The 27,810-nt window shown below is 38.0% G+C and overlaps 1 protein-coding gene across 2 annotated transcripts in view; it reads left to right on the top strand.

The window, feature by feature from the left end:
- Positions 1-6,849: 6,849 nt before the first annotated feature.
- SIMC1 (SUMO interacting motifs containing 1) overlaps positions 6,850-27,810 on the top strand; it is a 96,455-nt gene continuing 75,494 nt past the window's right edge. The window contains exons 1-2 of one of the 2 annotated variants that reach the window (XM_082456408.1): positions 6,850-7,098; positions 11,815-11,886. In XM_082456408.1, the coding sequence (XP_082312534.1) occupies positions 6,970-7,098; positions 11,815-11,886 (201 nt within the window). In that variant the 5' untranslated portion in view covers positions 6,850-6,969. The remainder of the gene's footprint in view (positions 7,099-11,814; positions 11,887-27,810) is intronic. The other variant, XM_082456407.1, reaches the window with a different exon arrangement.

Below are 27,810 nucleotides of genomic sequence, written 5' to 3'. Positions count from 1 at the left end.
CACTGACTTGCCACAATGAAAAAAATAAAAATTAAAATTAAAAAACCTTTTAAAGATGTATATCCACTAAAAAAGTCCCCATTAATAAGTAAGGAAGCCCTGTTGCTTAGAACATTTTTACTGCAAATCATGGTTCAAATCTCCATACTAAAGCAGACATGGTTTTTGGATAAAGCTGAAAATACATGTCATTTTGAATAAGTACATATGAATATAGGTAAATGTTAAAAAAAAAAAAAAAAGTTCTAGAGGGGTAAACACAGCAGCACTGAAGAGGGGGAACTGGAATCAGGATGGAGGAGGTGGTCAAAGAGGCCACCTTGTCTGTAATGTTTGAATTTTTTAATAAAAGGAAAGTATTCACATATTTTTATTGTGGTTAAAATATACATAAAATTTACATTACAGCCATTTTTAATGTTCAATTCAGTGGCACAGTACGGTCACAATATTATGCAACCATCACCACTCTCAACTTCCAGAACTTTTTCATCATCCCAAATAGAAACTCTGTACCCATTAAATAACTCCCCATTTCCCTTCCCCCAACCCCTGATAACCTCTATTCTATTTTTCTGTCTCTATGAATTTACCTATTCTAGGTAACTCACATAAGTAAAATCATAAAATATTTGTCTCTTTGTGACTGGCTTATTATATTTAGCATAGTTTCCTCAACTTTCATCCATGGTGTAGCATATGTCATAATTTCCATCCTTTTTAAGGCTGAATAGAATTCCATTGTGTGGATATACCATTCATCTGCTGATGAACCCTTGGGTGATTTCTACCTTTGGCTATTATGAATAATGCTCTGAAGATTGGTGGCTAAGTATCTGTTTGAGTCCCCGCTCTCAAGCCTTTTGGGAAAATACCTAGGAGTCGAATTGCTGGATCATATGGTAATTCTAACTTTTTGAGGAACTGCCAAACTGTTCTCCCCAGCAGCTGCACTATTTTACATTCCCACCAGCAATGCATGAGGGTTCCAATTTCTCCACATCCTTGCCAAAACTTGTTTTTCCTTTTTTTTTTTCTAATAATAAGCCACCGTATGGGTGTGAAATGTTATCTCATTGTGGTTTTGATTTGCATTTGCACATTTTTTTTCATGTACTATAAATGTTTAATTAAAAATTATTTTAGAAGAAGAAAGTAAGGGATCAGGATTTGTTTTCTTCATTCACAAGCAAGGGATACCTTCTTCACTGCTAAGCTCTGTGAGGATAGAGGCCAGGGTTGTCCTGCTCACTGTTGCATCCCCAGCCCCCAACAAGGTGCCTGGCACCTAGTAGGCACTCATTAAATAGAGTACCCATTTGAGGCATAAATGACTGCATTATCCTCCCAATTTATGTATGAGTTGAGGGGAATAAGTCTATGAAGAAGTGTCACCTTGAAAAATATACACACAAATATTATTCAACCATAAAAAAAGAAGGAAATCCTACCATTTGCGACCATATGGATAGACCTTGAGGGCATTTTCCTAAGTGAAATAATTCAGACAGAGAAAGACAAATACTATATGATCTCACTTATACGTGGAATCTAGAAACACCAAACTCAGAGAAAATGAGAGTAGAATGGTGGTTGCCAGGGTCTGGGGGTTGGTGGGGGGAATGGGGAGACGTTGGTCAAAGGGTACAAACTTTCATTTATAAGATGAATAAGTTCCAGGGATCTAATGTACAGCATGATGACTATAGATAATAATACTGTATTATATATTTAAATGTTGCTTTACTGCTCTCACCATAACAACAACAACAAAATGGTAATTATGTGAGATAAAGGATGTATTAACTAACCTTATTGTGGTAAACATTTCCCAATATATACATATATAAAAACATCACACTGTACACCTAAAACTTACACAATGTTATATGTCAATTATATTTCAATAAATCTGGAAAAAATAATACAAGTCATCCAGAGGAAAAAGAAAAATACACATACATACTAATTTCTGAAAAAGACATCATCATAAATTTGGAAGTCTTGGGTAAACAGCCTATTTCAAGACAGATACAGGATAGCCAAGAAAAGTGACATAAGTGACACTACTTACGGTTTTAAGAAAGGCAACTTCGGGGCGGTATTCATCCATCTGGGTTGCCAGATAAGGACAAGGAACTTTTCAAGTGTACTCATATTCTACAACCAGGGACCCTATATTTCCTGAGTTTCAGGCAGGATGGCTGATGAGAAAGATATATACAATCAGAACACTGTTGTACCCCTGAAGTCTTATCACTATTTGTGTGCTTGAAAGTCAGTTACTAATATTAATCACTTTATCATAAATTCTGCAACAGAAGTAGATATTTGAATTTTTTTCCAATTTGTTCATATATCCATGAATGAACATTACTTATTGTAATGTTCATTGCTTCTCTCTAGCTAAAGAGGATGGAGGCCATTCATCTTGTTCTCCCATTCCCTTCCCACAAGTTTAAAGTGCAGTAAACTACTCCTCTCTCCACTCCCCAAGCTGAGAACTTGTCTGAAAGTCACGGAACTATTTCCCTGCATAAGCCCCTGATGCCCCTAGGGGTGAAGGAAGGGAGGAGAGAGCTAGTTGGTGCTAAGAGAAGAGCACCAAGATGGGAGCTGCCTGCATTCCCTTCCTCCTTGAGTTATGCATGTAAATTCTCCATGGGTGAGTCAACTGGAGAGCACAGAAGGTGGCTGAGGCTTAAGGCCCTTGCTGGCACTCCCCAAGAAGCCCCTCCAGACAAGGATCCCCCAACAACAAAAGGCTATATGTTAGACTGCCCCTGGCAGGGACTGGTGGGGATGTCTGGGAGAAAGGGTTGAGATTGACCTCTCCTACATTAGAGAGTGCACAGGGGAGGCCCCAGAGAGCAACGATGTACCCATTCCAAGTAAGAGAGCTGGAATCCGGACTCCTGACACATTGGGAGAACTGTTACTGAAGTAGCAACAACCAGAAGAAAAAGAACAGATAACTCTTCATGGACAGTCCTGCAGAGAACATTCTTTCTCCCTCCTCCTCATCCCTACTTAGGAGCAGAGCCAAGAAGAAAGAAAGGGAGTGACATTACCACTCCCTCCACTAAGAACTGTTGTAGCCACAAGTCCACCTGCACCAGGAGAACGGGAAGAGCTATGAATTAAATAAGAGATTAAAGATTTTAAATGGGCAGGCCTAAGTCATAATACTTGGAATGGGACTGTATTAGTTACTGAAAGTGACTGCACAGTTATGGGACCAGAGTAGAATATTCTTAAGGGAATCTGTTCAACAGAGTTAAATGAATTTCTAAAGACAGTGGTAATGGTTATAGGGGAAACAAATTAAATCGCTTCATATTTATATCTCACAAGTGAAGACTTCACAAACTGGCTATATACTTATCATAATCTATAATTATTTACTAGTTTATTGTCTTCCCCATAAACTATAAGCACCATGGATCAGAGACCATGTCTATATTGTTTACTATTGTATCCCTTGAGTACAGCATATGTGCTCAACAATAATTTGCTGAATGTAGATTCCTTATCTTTTAAAGATACAAACTGAAATGTTTGCAGAATAAACAATGTGATGTCTGATAAAAAAAAAAAAAAAGAAAGAAGCCAGACCAAGAAAAGTTCATGTCATGATGTATGTGCATGCATGCGTGCATGCATTCCTGCATGCGTGTGTGTGTGTGACAATCATAAAAAAAAAAAAAATTCAGGAAGGTAGAGGTGAGAGAGTGCGTGGGAATATAAACAGAACAAGATTGATAATTCTTGAAGCTGGATGATGGGCACACGGGGTTCATTATAATCTCTTTTGTTTAATTTTTTTAAATAGTGGTAAAATTATAATTGTTTCTTAATTTTTTTCTCAACATAATATGAAAACATCTAAATATACATAAAAGGTAAAAGTGAACACCCATATAACTACCATGTATTTGACAATGTTAATCTTTTATTATATTTACTTTACCCACATCTATCCTTCTATACATTTATCCATCTTATTTTTGATGCATTTCAAAGTAATTTGCAGACTTCATTACACTTCACTCCTTAACACTATAGCATGCATATCATAAACCTCAAAAATTTTTACCATTTCTTTTTTTTTAAGGTAAAATTTACTTACAGTGAAATCATATATTTACTATATGTAAACATATCATATATTTACTATATAAAATAACATTTATTAATATAATCTACAAAAATACATATTATTTATATTTGTCCTTATATTTAGAAGTTCATAGCATGTTATGTTTGTGTTCCTCCAAAATTCATATGGTGAAACTCTAACCCTGCAATGTAATGGTATCTGGAGATGTGGTCTTTGGGAGGTAATTAAGGTCAGATTAAATTAGGGCATGAGAGCATGAGGGTATCCTCATGATAGGATTAGTGCCCTTATAAGAAGGCCACTAATCCTCACCCTCACCCTCTCCTTGCATGCACACACTGGGGAAAGGCCATTTGAAGATATACTGAGAAATCTGCAACCCAAGGAAAGAGTCTTCACTGGGAACTGAGTTGGTCAGCACCTTAATCTTGGACTTCCCAGCCTCCAGGACCATTAGAAAATAAATTTCCGTTGTTTAAGCCACCAGTCGATGGTATTTTGTTATGGCAACCTGAGCACACGAAGGCATAGTGTTAGTAGGAAGCCACTGAAGGGGTTCATTACATACTTTCTTAAAGAGTACTCTGGCTAAGTGTGGAGGAAGGAAGGAATGAAATAGGACAAGAATAGATTCAGGAAGACTGGATAGGAGGCTATGACTACTGACTAGACTAGAGGTGATCTTAGCTTGCCTAGAATCATAAGAGCAGAGACCAAAAGAAGCAAGGGAGTGCAAGAAATATTTAGGGGGTAAAAGAGACAGGATTTGTTGAGAGCATAAAGCTGTGCAATTGCTGGCTGGTAGTACCACCAGTCACTGAAGTAGGGAACACAGAGAAGAAGCAGGCTTTATTTTTGGAGGGCCAGGTAGGGGGATGGAGGTTGAGTTCAGTTTTGGACATATTCAACTTGAGATGCCTATGAGGTTCAACAGACATTTGGATACATTACATCTAGAGCTTTGAGGACAGGGCTGGGCTGGGGATAAACATATGGGAGTCACCAGCATAAAAATTATCATTAGGGGCTTCTCTGGTGGAGCAGTGGTTGAGAATCTGCCTGCCAATGCAGGCGACACGGGTTCAAGATCCCACATGCCGCGGAGCAACTAGGCCTGTGAGCCACAACTACTGAGCCTGCATGTCTGGAGCCTGTGCTCCGCAACAAGAGAGGCCGCAATAGTGAGAGGCCCGCGCATCGCGATGAAGAGTGGTCCCCGCTTGCCGCAACTAGAGAAAGCCCTCGCACAGAAACAAAGACCCAACACAGCCAAAAAAATAAAAAAATTGTAAATAAATTTTAAAAAAATTATCGTTAAAGCATGGAAATGGTTGAGATTGTGTAGGGAGAAGTATGCGAAGGTCATGAGGAACACCATGATTTAAGGAGTAAGAGGAGCAGTAGTCAGCTAAGGAGAATGAAAAGAAGTGGTAACAGAGGTGCTGAGTCACAGAAACCCAAAAAAGAAGTTAAATAAACTAAATGTTAAATGGCATTTGGTGAAGACAAACAACTTAATGAATCCCTTCACAACAAGGATGATTTCAAACATACCACCAGAACATCTGAAATCTGTTGGCCATTGACCTGAGGTTTTCAATGCATGGTCCCCACAAGAGCAGCATCAACATCACCCGGGAACCTGTTAGAAATGAAAACTGGGTGGCCCCACCTCATAAACCTACTAAATCAGAAACCCTGGGGTGTGGCCCAGCAATCTGTGTTTTAACAAGCCTTCTGGGTGATTCTGATGCTCACTAAAGTTTGGGAATCGCTGCTCTAAGCAGTGGTTAGATAGCACCTGATAACCGTTCCTTTAGGAACCAATCCCCTTTCCGATAAACACATTTTCCTTTGGCTCTGTTAATACATTTTGCCAAATTGCTAGAGCCTGGGCAGCAAGATTTGGTCAATACCCCATTTATTGTAACACAGATCTTATCCTGATTTTAACGTTCCTGCTCAACAACCAACTACCTACGGCTTCTCCCTCCACTGGGTATATCTTTTTTGCTTATTCATAACATCTAAATATTCATAATGTCTGCTCCTTCATCGCTTCTCTTTGTGCATTTTTTTCAGTCTCTGATCCTGCTACCAACTGAACAAATCTCTAAATCTCAGTTTAAATTCCTGAGTGACATATATTGTTGGTGAAACCGCAAATTGGTACAATTTAATTTGGCATCATTTATCGGAACAGAAACAGCGCCTCCGACCTAGTAATTCCACTTCTAGGAATTGATCCTACAAAGGTACTTGCACGTGTGCAGAAAGAAGTGGGGCCTCTCTCCCCCCACTCAGTCAGAGGCCAGCTCACCCACCCTCAGTCAGTAGGGGCCCCCTCTACCCCGCCAGTCCGAGGCCAGGTTCCACCCTCAAGGGACGCTCTTCGGGTGAGTATGTCGAGGCCGTCTGGATCAGAGAGGCCTGTTCACACCTCACTTCACACTTGAGTCAGAAGCAGCAGGGGAAGCCCTCACAGCCTCAGCGTCCCGCACGGCCGCCCCCAACACCGGCCCAAGCCGGCTGCGACTTGATTTTCTCTCTCTCTTTCCGGGAAGAGAGTACGAGTACCACCGCCAAAAACCGTGACCGCGGCCCTTACCCAACCGCTAGCCGCCCGCCGCCCGCCGCCCGCCGCCCGCCGCCAGGGGGCGGGGCTCCGTAGGGGCGGGAAGGGGCCGATGGGGCGGGGATCGGGGCGGGAAGGGGCGGGGCCGTTGGGGTGATGGCCCCGGTTGTCGCCGCCGCCGCCGCCTCAGCAGCAGGAACCGAAGTCGCCGCCGCCGCTGCCGCCTCCCGGGTCGCCGGCCGCCCGTGCGCTGGCTCGTCCGGGACCCGCAGCCATGGAGGACTTCATCGTGATCTCGGACGACAGCGGCTCCGAGAGCTCCGGGGGGACCCGCCCGGGCCGGGCGCGGAGGCTCCGCCGGGCCCTGTCCAGGACCACCGGCGCGCTGCCCCGTCGGACCGTGGTGAGTGAGCGAGCCGCCGCTCCCCGAGCCCCGCCGCGACCGGAGCGCCGCCTCCGCTCGGGCCACCCTCGGCCCGGCCCGCTGGCTCCGGCGGCCCCGCCGCCCGCGCCTGGGCGCCTCACAGCTGCAACGGCTTCCCGCCTTGCCGCCTTCCCGGCGTGTTCTACCCTGAGGAGTGCGGCGGGCCCGGATCGGGAGGCCGGGCCTCCCGGGCTCCGCACTCAAGCCCGAGCGGGCTGAGGCTGGAGAGTGGCCACCGAGCACATGGACGAGGTCCTGGTGCGGGGGGTGCAGGAGCCCACAGCGGGCGGCGGTCTCAGGTCGGGCCGCGCGCTTCCCCGAGCCTTGGCGGGGGTGGCGCCCGGGGGCCCGGGGGCACACGGGGTCCTAGGGGTAGTCCCGGACCTCCGGGCGGGGACGCGGGAGCGTGTAATTGTTTGGCTTGTGGTGGGTACAGATGTATGCAGGGAGGTAACAGGAGCCCGGGCGGGGAGGGAGGGAAGCTGGGGCCTGGGCCAGATGGTGGCCGCGCTCCAGGGCCTGGCAGCCGAGCAAGGGGCCCGATTTTGGAGTTGTGCAGGAGGGCCGTTTTATTTCGCTTAGGAAACATTTACCAAGCTCTAAAGGAATAGAGAGGGAAACATCTTGCACGATTTCTTTTTCCCTCAGGCTCTTTGTCCTTCTTCCTAAGGTAGTGAATAAAACATCTATGGTCCCTGCCTTTCTAGAATCCTCCACAGATATTTATTGAACCCCTACTATGGGCCTGATGTTCTAAGAGCTGGGGGTACGATGGAGAGCACAACATTTGCGGCTTCTGTCATAGAAGGTGATATAATCAACAAGTGGCTATTGAGTACTCAAGGGATGGGAGGTGGGCAAGGCTTTCTATCAGGAGACTCCCAGCATCAGACTTCCAACAATCTTCCCAGCCTCCCAAAGCCACACCCCAGAAATAACAGAATTGTCACACTGATGTTATTTGTGAACCCCTTTCTTCCTTTGCAAATACTTCATCAAGACAAATCTAGCTTCTGCTTCTCCAGTCCCATTCCCATTGTTTGTAGTCCCTAAGCCTCCACTGTGAGCCACTGCAGGTATAGTGCTAAATCTAGGAGGTCACTGTAGAATAAATGGCATGCAAAACCAATTAACTTATAGTGCTATGTTGCCATGGTTCAAGCAAGAGGATTCTCAATAGATTTCAGTAAAGAATTTAGATGAGAGGACAGACAAAAGATTTTCAAGGTAAAAGTGACCCAACTTGGGAAGTGAATGGATGTCCCTAGTGCTGTGACAGTATGGGGGACATACTAGATCCACAATAAATATTTGTTGGATGAAAGAATGGTTGACGGAATGGGATAGCGAACAGTTCAGACGGATGTTTGACGATGAGAGCGAATACAGTAGGAGCAGGCTTGGGGTGGAGGGAATGCTGCATTCAGTTTGAACTCTGGAGAAAAGTCAGGACTGGAAAGATTTGGTAATCATCTAAACAGAAAGGAGCATCGAAGGTCTAATTGTGACTTAGATAATCAAGGGAAAGAATATAGAAAGAAAAGAGGTGGAAGAAAAAAATACTGCAGAATAACTCCCAACTGCATCTCCTCCTAGTTCCTCCTCTTTCCTATTCCTCCTTCTCTCAATCCCCCTTTTATTTGTCCTTCCTACTAACTTTGTCCTTTGCTCCCAAGTGGTGTCCATCTTCCCTCATCCTGGGTCAGCTTCCTTCTTCAGGTGCCCATATGTCATCCTTATCCCAGTCTGTCGCGTGTGTTGTGACCCTTCACACACATACATAGGGGCACTCTCAAACTGCCCCCCTACCCTCCCTTGTGACCACCCAACCATGCATTTTGATTTGGAGCTTTTCGAGTTGAAGAGAAATGAAGGGCAAGTTCCAGAGTAGTACCCAGTGTAAATCTCGCTTCTCCAGATACTTACTCCACCTTTCTAAAAACTCCGGGCTGGTTCTCCTTTTACCTTTCTTGCAAGTTAGATAAGGGTGGTAGGATAACCACACAAAAGATCAGAGGCATTGAGAGACTCGAGCAAGGTTATAAAGCCTAAAGCGCCTTTGTCCAGCTTTTCCTCAAGGCCCTGAGGTCAGAGAAACCTCTGTTTAAATCAGGAACTCCCCCGCCTCGACCCGCCCCCAACAGCTGTGTGAGCTTTGGCAAGTTCTGTCATCTCTCTCAGCTTTTGCATTTGAGAACATTAATACCTACCTGGCAGGACCATTAAAAGGTTTTTAATGAAACAGTGCAAGGAAAATGCCAGCATAAATGATAGCTTTTGCTACACTTTGTGCTGTTTCTCAAGCTTGGCAAGCAATGGAATAAAAGAAACAAGTTTTGTAATTTTTTTTTTCTTTTTTACAAATATTGACTGAGGGGAAACAACTTGCTTGAATTCAGGAAATCAGAAACCCATCTCCAATGCTGAAGTTGATGTTTCTGAACTTCTGGCTCTTAACCTGGGCTTTAGTCTTTAGTAAGTTGATGAAATGTGTCTGTGTTTTTTTATAATATTTATTGCTTTTTTTCCCCCCCTACTTATAAAAGCAGAATATATTCAGATAATTTTGGTTGGCCTAATTACAAAAAATTGAGAAATGTATATAGAAGAAAATTTAATTGCCCTTAATCTCGCTATCCAAAAATAACCAGTGTTAACATTTTGAAGTATGCCTGCCTAAACTTTTATTTGTAAATACCAGTGTGCACTCATACATAGCCGTGTGTCATCCCCATATGTTTTTGCAAAAATGAAGTCTTGCTATACTTCATTGTTTTCAGTTTGCCTTTTCTCTTAATATACTTTTTATCTCTTTCTGCATCAATAAATACACATCACCAATATTTTTAATGTATTTCATTGTACAGATTTATAATTACATTTCTCTTTTCCTATAAATCGATATTATGCTGCCATTTCTAAATTTTGTCTATTATAAACAACTCAGTGAGAAATTTCCTCATAAATAATCTTTGTACCTTTGTTTGTTTGTTTGTTTAGGATAAGTTCCTCTTAGCAGGGGAAAAACATGATCTAATTTACACTTTTAAAAGGTGAAAAAAAAATAAAAAATAAAAAAATAAAAGGTGACTAGCTACTGTGAGAGGAAAAGACTATAAGGCAAGGTGACCATATAATTTATCATCCAAATGGGGATCCTTTTGCAAATGAAAGGGGTTGCTAACTGGAACTGGTATCAAGCAACAGGTGAAAACTGAAACTGTCCCAAACAAACCAGCTTCACCTTACTATAAGGGGACAAAAGCGGATCAGGGAGATGAGTCTTGGAAGTTGCAGTAGTAGTCCAGACCAGATATAATTAGCTTTGTAGGTGGTGCAACTGGAAGACTGGAGAGATATGGAAGGCATTTATAAAGTAAATCCTGATCCTTGGATGTGGTTAATGAGGGAAAGGGAGAAATCAAAAATGATGCCCTGGTTTTGGCCTGAACAGCTGGATGCAAGTTGGTGTCAGTCATTGAAGTGAGGAAGACTTGGGGAGGAACAGGGTTGGAGGAAAGATTCAAGAGTTCTCTTTTAAAGGTGTTAAATTTAAGATGCCTGTGGGAGAGCCAACTGGAGATGCAAGTTATAAGGTTTGTACTGAGTTTGGAAGCCAGGGGAGAAGTCCTGACTAATTTGGTGTCATTAGCACATAGGTTGTAAAGTCATTGACCTAGAAGAGTTCATCTAGGCTGACAGTCTACAAGAGGAAGAGCATCCAGGATCTAGCCCTAGTGCATGCCGCAGTGCCTGGCCCAGGGGAAGGCAAGGGGAGGAGGAGCAGCTAGTGAGGTTGGAGATCAGAGTGTGTGCTCGGCATGTAGCAGAGCTGGGCATCTTGCATATGTTTATTGGAGATCTCTCTCTCTCTCTCCATATGTATGTATATATGTATATACATATACACACACATACACACATAGGGTGTGTGTGTGAATTGCCTGTTCTTATCCTATTGGGTTTCTGTTTGTTTGTGTGTTTACTAATTTCTCAGTTTTACTCACATAGTAAAGAATTTTTATAGGTTGGATTGGGTCCTCCAAAAAGATGTGTTGAAGTCCCCATCACCACTACAGAATGTGACCTTATTTGAAAATCGAGTCATTGCAGATGTAATCAGTGAAGATGAGATCATAGAGAGTAGGGTGGACCCTTAGTCCGATATGACTAGTGTCCTTATAAGAAGATGTGAAGACAGAGGAGGAACACCGTGTGATGATGGGAGTTATGCAGCTGCAAATCAAGGAACACCAAGGATTGGTGTTCTGATTCATGACACCAGAAGCTAAGAGAAGGGCACAGAACAGATTCTCCCCTAGAGCCTTGGAGAGAGCATGGTCCTGCAGACACCTTGATTTTGGACTTCTGAGCCTCCAGAACTGTGAGAGGATGTTGTTTTAAGCCAGCCAGTTTGTAGTAATTTGTACTAGGAAACTACCCCTGTGTTATACATGTTACATTTTTTCCCCACTTTTGATTTCTTTGGTTTTCTTTACAGAGGTTTTAAATTTTTACATAGTCAATTCTGTCACCCTTTTCCTTTATGATTTCTGTCTTTGTTGTCATACTTAGAAAGACTTTCCTCACTCCTAAGATTATAAATATATTTTTTTTCATTAATCCACCTGGAATTAGTTTCAAAAAAAGAATAGAATGGTAATCTAATATTTTTCTCTCCAGATGGTTAGCTAGTTGTCCCAACATAATTTATTGAATTATCTGTCCTTTTTCCCCAGTGGTTTGAAATATTACCTTTATCAACTAATAACCTTCGTGTCTATTTGTGGACTTTGTATTCTGACTTTGTTACATGCTGTTTTAATAAGAAGCAGAGGAAACTTTTCATTGCTCTTCTTTTTTAGAATTTTTCTGGCTAATTTTGCATATTTATTCTTTCAGATAACTTTAAAATCATTTGGTCAACTTCTAAATAATTTTTACTTTTAAAATTGGGATTGCACTAAATTTAGAAATCTGTAGTTTGTGATGTTTTATTTAATGAAGTTTTACATTTTACATGTGTATTTGTGCATCTTTTTTCTTTATTTTTTTCTTTGTTTTATGTTTAGAAAGATATTTCCTGTCCTGAGATTATTTTCCTATTATTTACTTATTATTGTTCGTTGACTATCTCATTTTTAACATTTAGTTCTTTAATTCATCTGAAATGCTTTATATAGCATGAAGTATGCTTACCATTTTCCATATATGTATTGCCTTATTTCTAAGACAACACTGAATCTAAGACTTGCTGTCAGTTTAAGAACGGCTTTTCAAGAAAAAAGAAACTACCGCATGAAGTGTATATACTATTAGATGCATCCTGATTGCAGATGTATGAGGGAAACATTCTGGATATTAGAATTTATAATATATGATTTTAATCATTTGTCTGGGAATCATTTCTTAAATAATTATTTTTCTCCATTTATCTGAAGCACATTATTTATACCAGATTATTTTAAGCACTTGGATCTATTTCTGGGTTTTCTTTTATGTTTCATTGATTTGTGTATTCTCAATGTCAGAATTTGACTGTCTTATTTTTGTGGTTTGATATTTTTTTTGGCATCTACTCGAGCAAATACCTCTTCTTACTTTTTTTCCCCCAAAATTTCATGTCTGTTGTGACCATTTAGTCCTCCAAGTGAATTTTAGAATCATCTTATCAAGGATTGCATTAGATCAGGGTTTCTTTGGGCCAGATGATTCTTTGTTGTGGGAAGCTGTCCCGTGCACTGTGGAATGTTTAGTAGCATCTTTGGTCTCCACCCACTAGATGCCAGCCAGTAGCAGCAGCCCCTTCACTTGTGACTACCAGAAATGTCTCCACGTATTGCTAAATGTCTCCTGTGGGGGGCAAAAGTACCACTGGTTCAGAACTGCTACATTAGATTTATAAGTTAATTAAAGGAGATTAATATCTTAATAGTATTGTCTTCCTAATTGGAAACACAGTTTAACTTTAATTTTACAGGGTTTCCTTCCTGGCAGTAATAAAACTTTAAGACTTTCTTTGTTTGGGTCCTGTGCCTTTCTCATCAAGGAGCCGGTGTTTTGATTCAGAGTGACTGTTTGGTACATAGAGCTGACCATGTTAATCATGGTGAGCATCACATAGTAAGAAAAGCTGATATTTATGCCAGGCACCATGTTAAGTGCTTTGCATGGATTAACTCATGTAATCTTCACTGGAACCCTATGAGGTGTAGGTACTATTATTATCCCTATTTGGTAGATGAGGAAACTGAGGTAGGTTCAACCAGGTGCTAACTGATAGAGCAGATTTACCACCACTAGTGTCAGTCTTGAAAATCCTGGGGTGAACTTGCAAACCTCTCACCATGTTTCCAAAGGAACATCCCCTGGGGCTGCTGGAAATAGTTAAGTGGAAAAAAGCAAATTGCAAAGTATAATTCTATTTTTCAAATGTGTGTTTTTATCAGAATAGACTCACCAGTGTTTTTTAATCCAAAAATTATTCTTTAAACTCTATCATGTACTTTAAAAATACTTTTTAAATCACTTTCTCTTTCTCAACCCCTTCTCCCAAAAATTGCAAGTTCCCTGCTGGACACAGCCACATACTTAGTGCCTCAAACATAGTAGGTGCTGATTAATTATTTATTCAGGGAGAAACAGAATTCTTATTATTGGTTTTCTAAGGAATCCTTTCCTCCTGAGATAAGTTATGTCAAAATACCCTCTGTGATGGGAGAGCCAGGGGATAAATAATGGCTTCCATCCCAAGCTAATTTTTTATAAAGATTTTTGGAACTAAAACTATGGATATGTTTTAGAGTAGAAGGCAAAATTCACCTACATTTTTAATTTAAAACATCAGATGTCAAACTATTGATAATTTGGATCTTAAATCAAGGTCGGCTCCCATGTAAGCCTGCAGATCACTTGCCCCGTTCCCCCTTAACAGCTTTATTAAGATATAATTCCATACCATACATAAAATTCGCCCATAAAATTCCGAGTAGTTTAACAATCACCACTGTTTTAGATTTTAGAACATTTTCTTCACTCCAGAAGGAAACCCTATCGTCTCCAATGGGTTCTCGGGGTTTTTTTTTAAGGTATACAATTTGTGTCATATAAAAAATAAAATTTCCCCATCTTAAATTATAAAAATTATTTTAAAATTTTAAAGAGGCAAAAAACTCAGGCCATCAGAAAGAATGTACCCCTGTCCATTCCTGCTCTCCAAAGATAACTAATAGTTTTCTCTGTGTATGTACATAAACATACCTAAATGTCTGATTTTTTTCCCAGTGGAGTCATACTAATTTTTTAAACCACTTAATATATTTTAGGCATTTAAAAAAAATACTGGTACCTCATTCAGACTATTGTCCACTTTGTTTACCATGGTATTCCCAGTGCATAATGTGGTTCCTGGCACACAGTGAGTATTCATTCAATAAATATTTTATCAGCTGCATGTTATTCTCATATAAAAACTGCCATAATTTATTTAACCAACCCCTTATTTTTTATTTATTTATTTATTTATTTTAACATCTTTATTGGAGTATAATTGCTTTACAATGTTATGTTAGTTTCTGCTGTATAACAAAGTGAATCATCTATACATATACATATACCCCCGTATCTCCTCCCTCTTGCGTCTCCCTCCCACCCTCCCTATCACACCCCTCTAGGTGGTCACAAAGCACCGAGCTGATCTCCCTGTGCTATGCGGCTGCTTCCCACTAGCTAGCTATTTTACATTTGGTAATATATATAAGTCCATGCCACTCTGTGACTTCGTCCCAGCTTATCCTTCCCCCTCCCCACGTCCTCAAGTCCATTCTCTACATCTGTGTCTTTATTCCTATCCTGCCCCTAGGTTCTTTAGAACTTTTTTTTTTTTTTTTTAGATTCCATATATATGTGTTAGCATACGGTATTTGTTTTTCTCTTTCTGAACCAGTCCCTTATTGATTTTAATTTTTTTGCTATTACAGACTATGATGTGATGAACTCTCTTGCATGGTCATAAGAATATGTTATTAGGACAAGTTCCTTACAATGGAATTCTGGAGTAAAGAGTAATAAGTATTTATAATTTTAATGTATACCACTGTTGTGGACATAATGTCATTCTTTGTGCGATCCTAGTGTCTGAAACCCAGAACTATGTTTGTAAAACTCCCACCTTTGGAGATACAGTCTATTTCCTCCTAAAAAAAAAAGCTGAAATGCCGGGTACTCACATGCCCAGGCTCCCTTGCACCTAATGCTTGGACATAGAACCTAGATTATACCAGTCAGAAGTACTTATTCCAAACTTTGAATTGGAAGCTGGTGATGGGAAAAAGCAGGGTAAGGTAGACTCCATTTTGGTGAGACAGCAGCAGCAATGGCAGTTACATGTAGCAGTAGGGTACAGGGTATAGCTGGCCACGGAAGCTGTGGTGTTTGTGCCCACTGACAGTGATAATGGCATATTCAGTTGTGCACTATGGTTTAGAGCATCAGTTTTGGTTGTGTAGACTCCAAACTTGGTTCTCAGGTTCTCCTCTAGATTCTAGGAGCTACCCATTATTCTTAATCAATTCCTGTTGTGCTTAAGTTAGTCAGTTGATTTTTTTTTTTTTTTTGCTTGCAACTAAGATCACTAGTTGATATATAACCACCAAATTATACTTCAAAAAGGATGTAATATATATTCTTATGTGGACAGTGTTTAAGAATACCTGTTTTCTTATACTTTGGCAAACCTGGATATTATCAGAATTCTTAGATTTGTGCCAAATGTAATGGTCTACCTTTTCAATTGTCTAGAATTTTGCTGAAAGGAAAAACTCTTCTCAAATAATGAGTTAACTCATTTAATACTATTGAATGATCTACCCAATTATGTGTAAAACTACCTGTGTCGTAAACTAAGTTTCCAGATAATTTGGGGCCTATTTTCTACATATTTTAATTACTGTAGCTCTGAAGTTGTCTTGATATTTGGTAGTGCAAAGCCTCCTTATTTGTCTTTTATTTTCCCGTTAAGTTATCCTTGAGCCTTTCCTCTTTCAAAAGAATGTTTGAATCATCTTATTCATTCCTTTAAAAAATACCATTGGAATTTTGTTTGGAATTTATTAAATTTATAGGGTAATTTGGGGATAACCAACACTTATTAAACTTTAAAATTTTTGTTATAAAAGATATATGAATAGAGTATCTGAATAGACCTATATCTATTAAAGAAATTGAATCAATAATTAATAACCTTCAAAATCAGAAAACACCAGGCCCAGATGGGTTCACTGGTATATTCCACTAAACATTTCTAAACATTTAGAACATTATACCAGTTCTCTACAGAAGATAGAAGCTTCTGTAGGGGATAGGGGAATACTTCCTAACTCATTCTCTGAGGCCAGCGTTACCCTAATACCCTAAAACCAGACAAAGACATTACAAGAAAAGAAAACTACAGACTAGTAGCTCTCATTGAACATAGATGCAAAAACCCTTAACAAAATATTAGCAATTGAATCCAACAATGTATGAAAAGAATTATACACCACGACCAAGAGGAATTTATTCCAGGTATGCAAATCTGGCTCAATATTTGAAAACCAACTAATGTCATCCACCACATCAACAGGCTAAAGAAGAAATTTTTTCTTCATATGATCATATGATCATATTAGTAGATGCAGAAAAACCGTCTGACAAAATCCAACACCTATTCATGATAAAAAAAAGAAGAAGAAAAAAAACCTCAGCAAACTAGGATTAAAGGGGAAACTTCCTCACCTTGATAAAGAACAGCTACAAAAAACCTCTCATACTTAAAGGTAAGAAACTTAAAATTTTCCCACTAAGATCAGGAACAAGGCAAGGACATCCTCTCTCACCAGTGCTTTTCAGCATTGTACAGGAAGTCCTAACTAACGCTATTAGACAAGAAAAAGTATACAGATTAGGAAAGAAGAAATAAAATTGTCTTTACTCACAGATGTCATAATCACCTATGTAGGAAAAAATCCAAAAGAATTAACAACAACAACAACAAAAACTAATAAGCGATAATAGTAAGACTGTAGGATGCAAGGTCAGTTTACAAAAGTTAGTCATTTTCCTGTATACCAGCAGTGAACAAGTGGAATTTGAAATTAAAAACATTACCATTTACATTAAAACCTAAAAAAATGAAATACTTAAGTATAAATCTCATAAAACATGTATAAGATCTATATGAGGAGAACTATAAAACTGATAAAATATTTCAAAGAAGAAATAAATAAATGGAGATATATTCCATGTTCATAGAAAGGAAGACTCAATATTGTCAAGATGTCAGTTCTTATGAACCGGATCTATAGATTCAATGCACTCACAATCAAGATCCTAGCAAGTTATTTTGTGGATATCAGTAAACTGATTAAGGTTTATATGGAGAAGCAATAGCCAACTGAATATTGAAGGAGAAGAACAAAGTGCCACTGCCAGGTAGAACTGCCACTACCTGACTTCAAGACTTACTACAAACTACAGTAATCAAAACAGTGTGGTATTGATGTAAGAATAGACAAATAGATCAGTGGAACAGAATAAAAAGCCCAGAAATAGACCCACATTACTGTAGTCAACTGATCTTTGACAAAAGAGCTAAAGTAATACAGTGGAGCAAAAGATAGTCTTTTCAACAAATGGTGCTGGAACAACTGGACATTCACATGCAAACAAATGAATCTAGACACAGACCTTACAACTTTCATAAAAATTAACTCAAAATGGATCATAGACCTAAACATAAGATGCAAAACTGTAAAATTCTCAGAAGATAGCATAGGAGAAAACCTAGATGACTTTGGGTTTGGCAGTGATGTTTTAGATACAACACCAAGGACATGATCTATGGAAGAAATAATTGCTAAGCTGGACTTCACTACTACTAAAAACTTCTCTGTGAAAGACAAGAGAATGAGAAGATAAGCCACAGACTGGAAGAAAATATTGCAAAATACACATCTGATAAAGGACTGCTTTGAAAATATGCAAAGAATTCTTCAAACTCAACAATAAGAAAACAAACAACCTGATTAAAAAATGGACAAAGGACATGAACAGACACGTCATCAAAGAAGGTATACAGATGGCAAATAAGTGTATGAAAAGATGTTCAACATCGTATGCCATTAGAGAATTGCAAATTAAAATAACAATGAAATATTACTGCATTTGGATTTTAGACTACCCAATACAAAACACTGACAACACCAAATGCTGGTGAGGATGTGGAATAATGGAATTCTCACTCATTACTGGTGGGAATGCAAAATGGTACAGCAAATCTGGAAGACAATTTGGCAGTTTTTTACAAAACTAAATGTGTTCTTACCATAAAAACCAGCAATTGTGCTCCTTGGAAATTGTGCTCCTTGGTATTTACTCAAATGAATTGTAACTTATGTCCACACAGAAAACCGAATACAGATGTTTATATCAGCTTCATTCATAATTGCCGAAACTTGGAAGCAACTAAGATGTCCTTCAATAAGTGAATGGATAAGTAAACTGTGGTACATCCAGACAGTGGAATATTATTCAGCACTAAAAAGAAAGAAGCTATCAATCAAGCCATGAAAATACTTGGAGGAAACTTCAATGGCTTTTTTCACTTAGTAATACGTAATCTGAAAAGACTACATACTGTATGATTCCAACAATACGACATTCTGGAAAAGTGAAAACTGTGGAGACAGTGAAGATTACTGGTTGCCAGGGGTTAATGGAGAGGGAGAACTGAATAAGCAAAGCACAGGATTTTTCAGGCAGTGAAACTATTCTGTATGATACTACAATGGTAGATACATGTCATTATACATTTGTCAAAACCCATAAAATGTACAGCACCAAGAGTAAACCCTTATGTAAACTATGGGCTTTGGGTGTTGATAATGTGTCAGTGTAGGTTCATCAGTTGTAACTAATATACCACCATGATGCTGATATTGGGGGAAGTTGTGCATATGTGGGGAGAGGGGATATATGGGAACACTCTGTACTTTCTGATCAATTTTTCTGTGAACCTAAAACCACTCTAAAAAGTAAAGTTTATTAATTAAAAAAAAAAAAAAACTTACATGTACCAGTCCAAAAAATTCAAATACTAGAGAATGGTATACAATGAAAATTAGGGTAGTGTTAGTCCCCAGCTCATTATTTTCCAGAGTTTTTCTGGGTTTTGTCACATTTCTCTTTTTTTTTAAGTTATTTATTTTAAATTTTAGCTTTATTGATGTATAATTGACAAACTTGTAAGATTTTTAAAGTGTATGTCGTGGTGATTTGGTATGCGTATGCATTGTGAAAGGATTCCTCCCATCTAGTTAATTAACAAAGTTTTTAATTTTTAATCAAAGTTTCACACATTATCAATGAACTTTAGTGTCATGTCACATTTTCTAAAAATCCTCATCATTTTTTTATTGAGGTATAATTGACATATACCATTATATTAGTTTCAGGTGTACAACATAATGATTCAGTATTTGTATACACTGCAAAATGACCTCCATATTAAATCTAGTTACCATCATTCACCATATAGAGTTACAAAGAAAATTTCTTTCTCGTGATGAAAATTTTTTTAAGATTTACTCTCTTGGCAGCTTTCAAATATGCACTGCAATATTATTGATATTATATACATTATAATTATAATATAATTATTAATATTATATAACATATAATAATATGTTATAAAATATTATTGATATAATTACTATGCTAAACATTACATCCCCATAACTTATTTTATAAGTGGAAGTTTATACCTCTTGACCCTGTTCACCCATTTTGCCCACCCTCACCCTCCTGGCAAACACCATTCTGTTCTCTGTACCTGTGAATTTCGTATCGTGTGTTTGTTTTTCTTTTTAGATTCCACATATAAGTGAAATCATATGGTATTTGTCTTTCTCTGTCTGACTTATTTCACTTAACATGATACCCTCTAGGTCCATCCATGTTGTCACAAATGGCAAAATTTCATACTTTTTTATGGCTGAGTAGTATTCTATTGTATATATATATATATATATATGTATTTATATATATACTGTACACACGCACACACACACACTACATATTTATCTGGTCATCCATCAATGGACACTTAGGTTGTTTCCATTTCTTGGCTATTGCAACTAATGCTACAGTGAACATAGTGGTGCATATATCTTTTCAAATTAGTGTTTTCATTTTCTTCAGATAAATACCCAGAAGTAGAATTGCTGGATGGATCACATGTTAGTTCTATTTTTAATTTTGGGGAGAACTTCCATACTGTTTTCCATAGCAACTGTACTAATTTACATTCCCACTAACAGTGCACAAGGGTGCCCTTTTCTCCACATCCTTGCCAACCCTTGTTATCTCCTGTCTTTTTGATAAGAGCCACTGTAACAGGCATGAGGTAATAGTTCATTGTGGTTTTGATTTGCATTTCCCTGATTATTAGTGATGTTGAGCATCTTTTCATGTGTCTGTTGGCCATCTATATGTCTTCTTTGGGAAAATGTCTATTTAGGTCCTCTGTTGATTTCTTAATCAGATATTTGGTTTTTTGTTATTGAGTTGTATGAGTTCTTTATATATTTTGGATATTACTCTTTTATCAGATGCATGATTTGCAAATATTTTCTCTCACTCAGTAGGTTGCCTTTTCATTTTGCTGGTGGTTTCCTTTGCTGTGCAGAAGCTTTTTAGTTTGATGTAGTCCCACTTGTTTATTTTTGCTTTTGTTGCCTTTGCTTTTGGAATCAGATACAAAAATAATCACCAAGACCAATGTCAAGGAGCTTACCACCTATGTTTTCTTCTAGGAGTTCTGTGGTTTCGAGTCTTACATTCAGGTCTCTAATCCATTTTGAGTTAATTTCTGTGTATGGTGTAAGATAGTATCAATAGTCTAGTTTCATTCTTTTGCTTGTGGCTGTCTAGTTTTCCTAGCACCATTTATTAAAGAGACTGTCCCTTCCCCATTGTATAGTCTTACCTCCTTTCATAAATTAATTGACCATATGTGTGTGGGTTTGTTTCTGGGATCTCTGTTTTTTTAATTGATCCATGTGTCTGTTTTTATGCCAAAATCATACTGAGTTTGAAATCAGGGAGTGCAATGCCTTCAGCTTTGTTCTTCTTTCTTAAGACTGCTTTGGCTGTTTGGGGTCTTTTGTGGTTCCATACAAATTTTAGGATTCTTTGTTCTGTTTCTGTGAAATGTGCCATCGGGATTTTGATGGGGATTGCATTGAATCTGTAGATTGCTTTGGGTAATATGGGCATTTTAACAATATTAATTGTTCCAAACCATGAGCATGAAACATCTTTCCATTCATTTGTGTTTTCTTCAGTTTCTTTCATCAGTGTCTTATAGTTTTCAGTGTATAGGTCTTTTACCTCCTTGGTTAAATTTATTCGTAGGTATTTTATTCTTTTTGATACAATTGTAAATGGGATTGTTTTCTTAATTTCTTTTTTGATAGTTCATTGTTAGTGTGTAGAAATACAACAGATTTTTGTATATTTATTTTGTACTCTGCAACTTTACTGAATTTATTAGTTCTTACAGTTTTTTGGTGGAGTTATCACACTTTATATAATATATTGTCCACAAATACTGCCATTTATTTCTGCATCTTGCCTAATTGCTCTGGCTAGGACTTCCAATACTATGTGAAATAAAAGTGACAAGAGTGAACATCCTTGTCTTATTCCTGATCTTAGAGGAAAAGCTTTCAGCTTTTCACCATTGAGTATGATGTGAGCTGTGGCCTTATCATATATGGCCTTTACTATGTTGAGGTATGTTTCCATCTCTACCCACTTTATTGAGAGTTTTTGTCATAAATGGATGCTGAATTTTGTCAAATGCTTTTTCTGCAACTATCGATATAATCATATGATTTTTATCCTTTGTTAATGTGGTATATCATGTTAATTGAATTGTGGATGGTGAACCATCCTTGCATTCCTAGACTAAATCCCACTTGATCATGGTGTATGATCCTTTTAATGTATCATTGGATTCGGTTTGCTAGGATTTCTGCATCTATGTTCATCAGTGATATTGGCCTGAAATTTTCTTTTTTTGTGGTATTCTTGTCTGGTTTTGGTATCAAGGCCATTCTCACCTTGTAAAATGAGTTTGGAAGAATTCCTTCCTCTTCCGTTTTTTGGAAGAGTTTGAGAAGGATAGGTATTAAATCTTATTTAAATATTTGATAGAATTCACCAAAGAAGCCATAGCCCTGGACTTTTGTTTGGGGTGAGGGGCAGTTTTTGACTACTGATTCAATCTCATTATTAGTAATCTGTCAATTCAGATTTTTTATTTTTTCATGATACAGTCTTGGAAGATTGTATGTTTCTAGGAGTTTATCCATTTCTTCTAGGTTGTCCAATTTTTTAGCATATAATTGCTCTTAGTAGTCTTTTATGATCCTGTGTATTTCTGTGATATCAGTTGTAACTTCTCTTTCATTTCTGATTTTATTTATTTGAGCCCTTTCTATTTTTTTCTTGGTGAGTCTAGCTAAAGGTTTGTCAATTTTGTTTATCTTTTCGAAGAATCAACTCTTAGTTTCATTGATCTTTTCTGTTGTCTTTTTAGTCTTTATTTCATTTCTATCTACTCTGATCTTTATTTCCTTCCTTCTCCTAACTTTAGGATTCATTTCTTCTTTTTCTAGTTCCTTTAGGTGTAAAATTAAATTGTGTCTTTGAGATTTTTCTTGTTTCTTGAGGTAGGCCTGTATCACTATCAACTTCCTTCTTAAAACTTCTTTTGCTGCATCCCGTAGATTTTGGTAAGTTGTATTTCCATTTTCATTTGTCTCAAGGTATTTTTTAATTTATCTTTTGATGTCTTTGTTTACCCATTGGCTGTTCAGTAGCATGTTGTTTAATCTCCATGTATTTGTGATTTTTCCAGTTTTCTTCTTGTAATTAATTTTTTATTTCATACCATTGTTGTTGGAAAAGATGCTTGATGTGATTTCAGTCTTCTTAAATTTATTGAGACTTTATTTTGTTAAATATGGTCTATCCTGGAGAATGTTCCATATGCATATGAGAAGAATGTATATTCTGTTGCTTTTGGCTGGAATGTTCTGTTTATATCTATTAAGTTAATCTGGTCTAGTGTGTCTATTAAGGCCAATGTTTCCATATTGATTTTCTGTCTGAATGATTTATCCATTGATGTAAGTGGGGTATTAAAGTATATCACAATTTTTTTCATTGCTGTCAGTTTCTCCCATTACATCTGTTAATGTTTGCTTTATATATTTAGGCGCTCCTATGTTGGGTACATAAATATTTACAAATGTTATATTCTCTGGTTGGATTGACCACTTTATCATTATGTAATGCCCTTCTTTGTCTTTGTTTTAAAGTTTATTTCGTCTGATATAAGTACAGTTACCCCAGCTTTCTTTTGGTTTCCATTTGCATGGAACATCTTTTTTCCATCCCTTCAATTTTAGTCAGTATGTGCCCTTACATCTGAAGTAAGTCTTATAGGCAACATATAGATGGGTCTTGTTTTTTTTTTTTTAATCCACTCAGCCACTCTATATCTTTTTTTTTTTAATTAATTTATTTATTTTTGACTGTGTTTGGTCTTCGTTTCTGCACGAGGGCTCTCCCCAGCTGCGGCAAGCGGGGGCCACTCCTCATCGCGGTGCGCGGGCCTCTCACCGTCGCAGCCTCTCCCGTTGCGGAGCACGGGCTCCAGACGCACAGGCTCAGCAGTTGTGGCTCACGGGCCCAGTTGCTCCGCGGCATGTGGGATCCTCCCAGACCAGGGCTCGAACCCCTGTCCCCCGCATTGGCAGGCAGACTCCCAACCACTGCTCCACCAGGGAAGCCCCTCTATATCTTTTGATTGGAGAATTTAGCCCATTTACATTTAATTATTGATAGGTATGTACTTATTACCATTTTGTTAATTGTTTTCTGGCAGTTTTGTAGTTCTTCTCTGTTCTTTCTTTTGCTCTCTTCCCCTGTTGTCTGATGACTTTCTTTAGTGTTATGCTTAGATTCCTTTCATATTATCTTTTGTGTATATACTAGGTTTTTGCTTTGTGGTTACCATGAGGGTCATATATAACAGACTATATATATGACAATCTAAGTTTTCTTAATATAGGTCTTGACATTTCCCAGTAAGTTTATTCCAGGGACTTTTAAATTTTTATTCAAATATGTTTATTGGGGGATAATTCTCCAACTCTCTGGATACCAACTGGGTGTCCCACAATTTCATTCAATTCTGACACTACCTGGAGTCATCACAGAACCCACAGGTTAAGGGCTCAGTTTTACAAGACTGCCCCCCTCTTCAGATGCCAATTGCATGTAGTGCAAGTTACCTTCACTTCTTTCCAACTTGTCTACAAATCAGGGATTCCCACCACCCCCTTCTAAGGTTTGATAATTTGCTATAATGGCTCACAGAACTCAGGGAAACACTTTACTTACTGTTACCAGTTTATTATAAAGGATGTAAATGAACAGCCAGATGAAGAAGTACAGAGGGCAAAGTTCAGAAGCGTCTCAAGTGCAGGAGCTTCTGTCCCCATGCAGTCTAGGGTACACCACCCTCCTCGCACATGGATGTGTTCACCAACTCAGAAACTCTCCAAACCCTGTTGTTTGGGATTTTTATGGAGGCTCCATGACAGTGGGTGTGACTGATTAAATCACTAGCCATTGGTGATTACCTCAATCTTGAGTTCCTCTCCCCTCCCCAGACACTGAGGAAGTGGGGCTGAAAATTCTAACCCTCTAATCACATGGTTGGTTCCTCTAGCAACTAGCCCCAATCCTGAAATACCTAGGGGCTTTCAGCCATCAGTCATGTCATTAACAAACTCAGATATGGTTGAAAGGGGCTTATTATGAATAACGAAGATGCTCCTCTTTTGTCACTAAGGAAACTACAAGGGTTTTAGGAACTCTGAATCAGGAACCAGAGACAAAAACCAAATATATATTTCTTATTAGATCCCAATATCACAGAATCATATTGCATGTTATTCTCTTTTGCCTTTCTTTTTACCTCAATCTTATGTTTATACAACTAAGCAGTGTTATTGCATGTGGCTTTAATTAGCCATTTTCATCTTTATATCGTATTCCCAAACCAGTCACTGCCAACAACCTTCTAATTTGTGACTTGTCTTACAACTTTCTGGTGTTTTGATAAACAGAAGTAATGTTCTCAGTGCATCTCATCAGGAGGAACATTAGGTAGTTTGTTTCATTATTGGTGATGCTAACATTGATCACTTCACTGACGTAGAATCAGCCAGATTTCTCTACTTTAAAGGTGCTATCTTTCTCTCGATTAGTAAGAAATTTGTAGGGTGACACTCTGAGACTATTAAGTGTTCTAATCCTCATGAAATTGCTATACTTTAGTTTTAGCATACATTGATGTTTCTTGCCTAAATCAATTCTTACCATGATGGTTGTAAAATAGTGATTATATTTCCTGATTGCATTATATTTCCTAATTATACTAGTTGGCATTCTACTATAAAGAAGAATATTTCCTTCTCTTTCCCATCACCCTGTCTACCTATCATTAGTATGAATTAATAGATTTCTATTTTATTCAGTTGGTTAAATAATTTCTACTACTCTTTGTTTTTATTGAGATAATTACAGATTCACAAACAGTTGTAAAAAATAATACAGGGAGATCCCTTGTACACTTTGCCTAGTTTTCTTCAATGGTAGCAGTTTGCAAAATTATAGTGTAATATCACATCCTGGATATTGATACAATTTGCTTATATTATTGAGATTTCCCCAGTTTTACTTATATTCATTTGTGTGTTTGTGTGTATTAAGTTCTATAGATTTATAACCTTTGTAGGTTCTTGTATTTACTACCACAATCAAGATATTAAACCAACCCAATACCACAAGGATCCCTCATATTGCCCTTCTATAACCCCATTCACCTTCCCCCCCCCACCATCACCCCACTCACATCCCTAAACCCTGGCAACCACTAATCTGACCTTCATTTAAAATTTATCCTTTCAAAATGTTATTTAAATAGGATAATGTAGTATGTAACTATTGGGGATTAGCTTTTTCACTCATCATGATTCTTGGAAGATTCATCCAAGTTATTATGTGTATCAATAGTTCATTCCGTTTTGTAGAATAGTATTCCACTGTATGTATATTCCAGTCTGTGTAACCAGGCATCTGTTGAAGGACATTGGGGATAATTGCAGTTTTTAGCTGTTACAAGTAAAGCTGCTATGAACATGCATGTACATGTTTTTATATGAAGAATTTTTCAGTTTTTTAGTATAAATGTCCAGGAGTGTGATTGCTGGTACTATGGTAGTTGTTTGTTTCATTTTTTTAAAAAACAGTTCCACTGGCAATGTATGAGTGATCCAGTTTCTCTGCATCCTCACCAGGATTTGGTGTTTTCACTATTTTTATTTTAGTCATTCTGTTATATAGTGACATCTCATTGAGATTTTAATTTGAATTTCCCTAATGGCTAATGATGTTGAATATCTTTCCATGTGCTTATTTGCCATCTGTCTATCTTCTTCAGTGAAATGTCTGTTCATATCTAACCCATTTTCTACTTGAATTTTTTTTTTTAACTGTTGAGTTGTGAGAGTTCTTTATATATTCTAGTTACGATTTCTTTGTTGGGTCTGTGATTTGCAGATATTTTCTCCCAGTCTATAACATGTCTTTTCATCCTCTTCACACAGGCTTTCACAGAGCAGATGTTTTAAATTTTGATTAGGTCTTATTTACTCATTTTTTTCTTTTATAAGTAGTGTTTTTGGTGCTGTCTAAAAACTCTTTGCCTGGCCCTAGAGCCCAAAGATTTTCTCTTATTTTTTTCTAAAAGTTTTATAGTTTTACATTTTATATTTAACTCTATAATCTGTTTTGAGTTAATTTTGATATAAGGTCTGAGATTTAGGTTGAGGTTCATATTTTTGCCTATGGATGTCCAATTGCTGCAGCATCATTTGTTCAACTACTATTTATTTGATGTTCAAATTGACCCAGTGTTAGCCAGTGGTAACCCCTTTATGCTGGCTTCTCTGCAAGAGTAATTTTGAATAGGCACTATTCTTGTCTTATTGGCCTACTTTGGAACCAAATCCCCAAGTAAGATGTGCCTATACTGTACTTACTGTCTTGGGGATGAGTTGATCTTGAGTTGCGTGAGATTTCACGAACTCTGGTGTGTAAAGGGAGGATCTTCTGCTCTATAATCCTTTGGACTCCGATGGTCTAATGCAACTTTTAAATTTCCCAAGGTTCCAAAGTTTGGTCCTACTTATTTGAAAACTAAAAAGTTTCTTTCTTAGCATGAGAGAGCAGAGCCACTCTTCTCCTTATTCTTAGTTAGTATATCATTAGGCCAAGACCTGGATTAAAACTTTAAAAAGATAGTTGGCACTCCACCCAGTAACATCTGTTCTATCACACATGGGACATTCACCAAGATAGACGACATCTTGAGTCATTAAACAAACCTTATAGATGTTTTAAAAATTGAAATCATAAAAATTATGCCCTCTGACCATAATGGAATCAAACTAGAAATCAATAACACAAAGATAACAGGAAAATACCCAAACACTTGGAAATTAACACATGTCT

Source organism: Balaenoptera physalus (assembly GCF_965194825.1).
Source record: "Balaenoptera physalus genome assembly, chromosome: 3".
In the NCBI taxonomy this organism is placed as follows: domain Eukaryota; kingdom Metazoa; phylum Chordata; class Mammalia; order Artiodactyla; family Balaenopteridae; genus Balaenoptera; species Balaenoptera physalus.
This window is presented reverse-complemented; position numbering and strand designations above follow the sequence as displayed.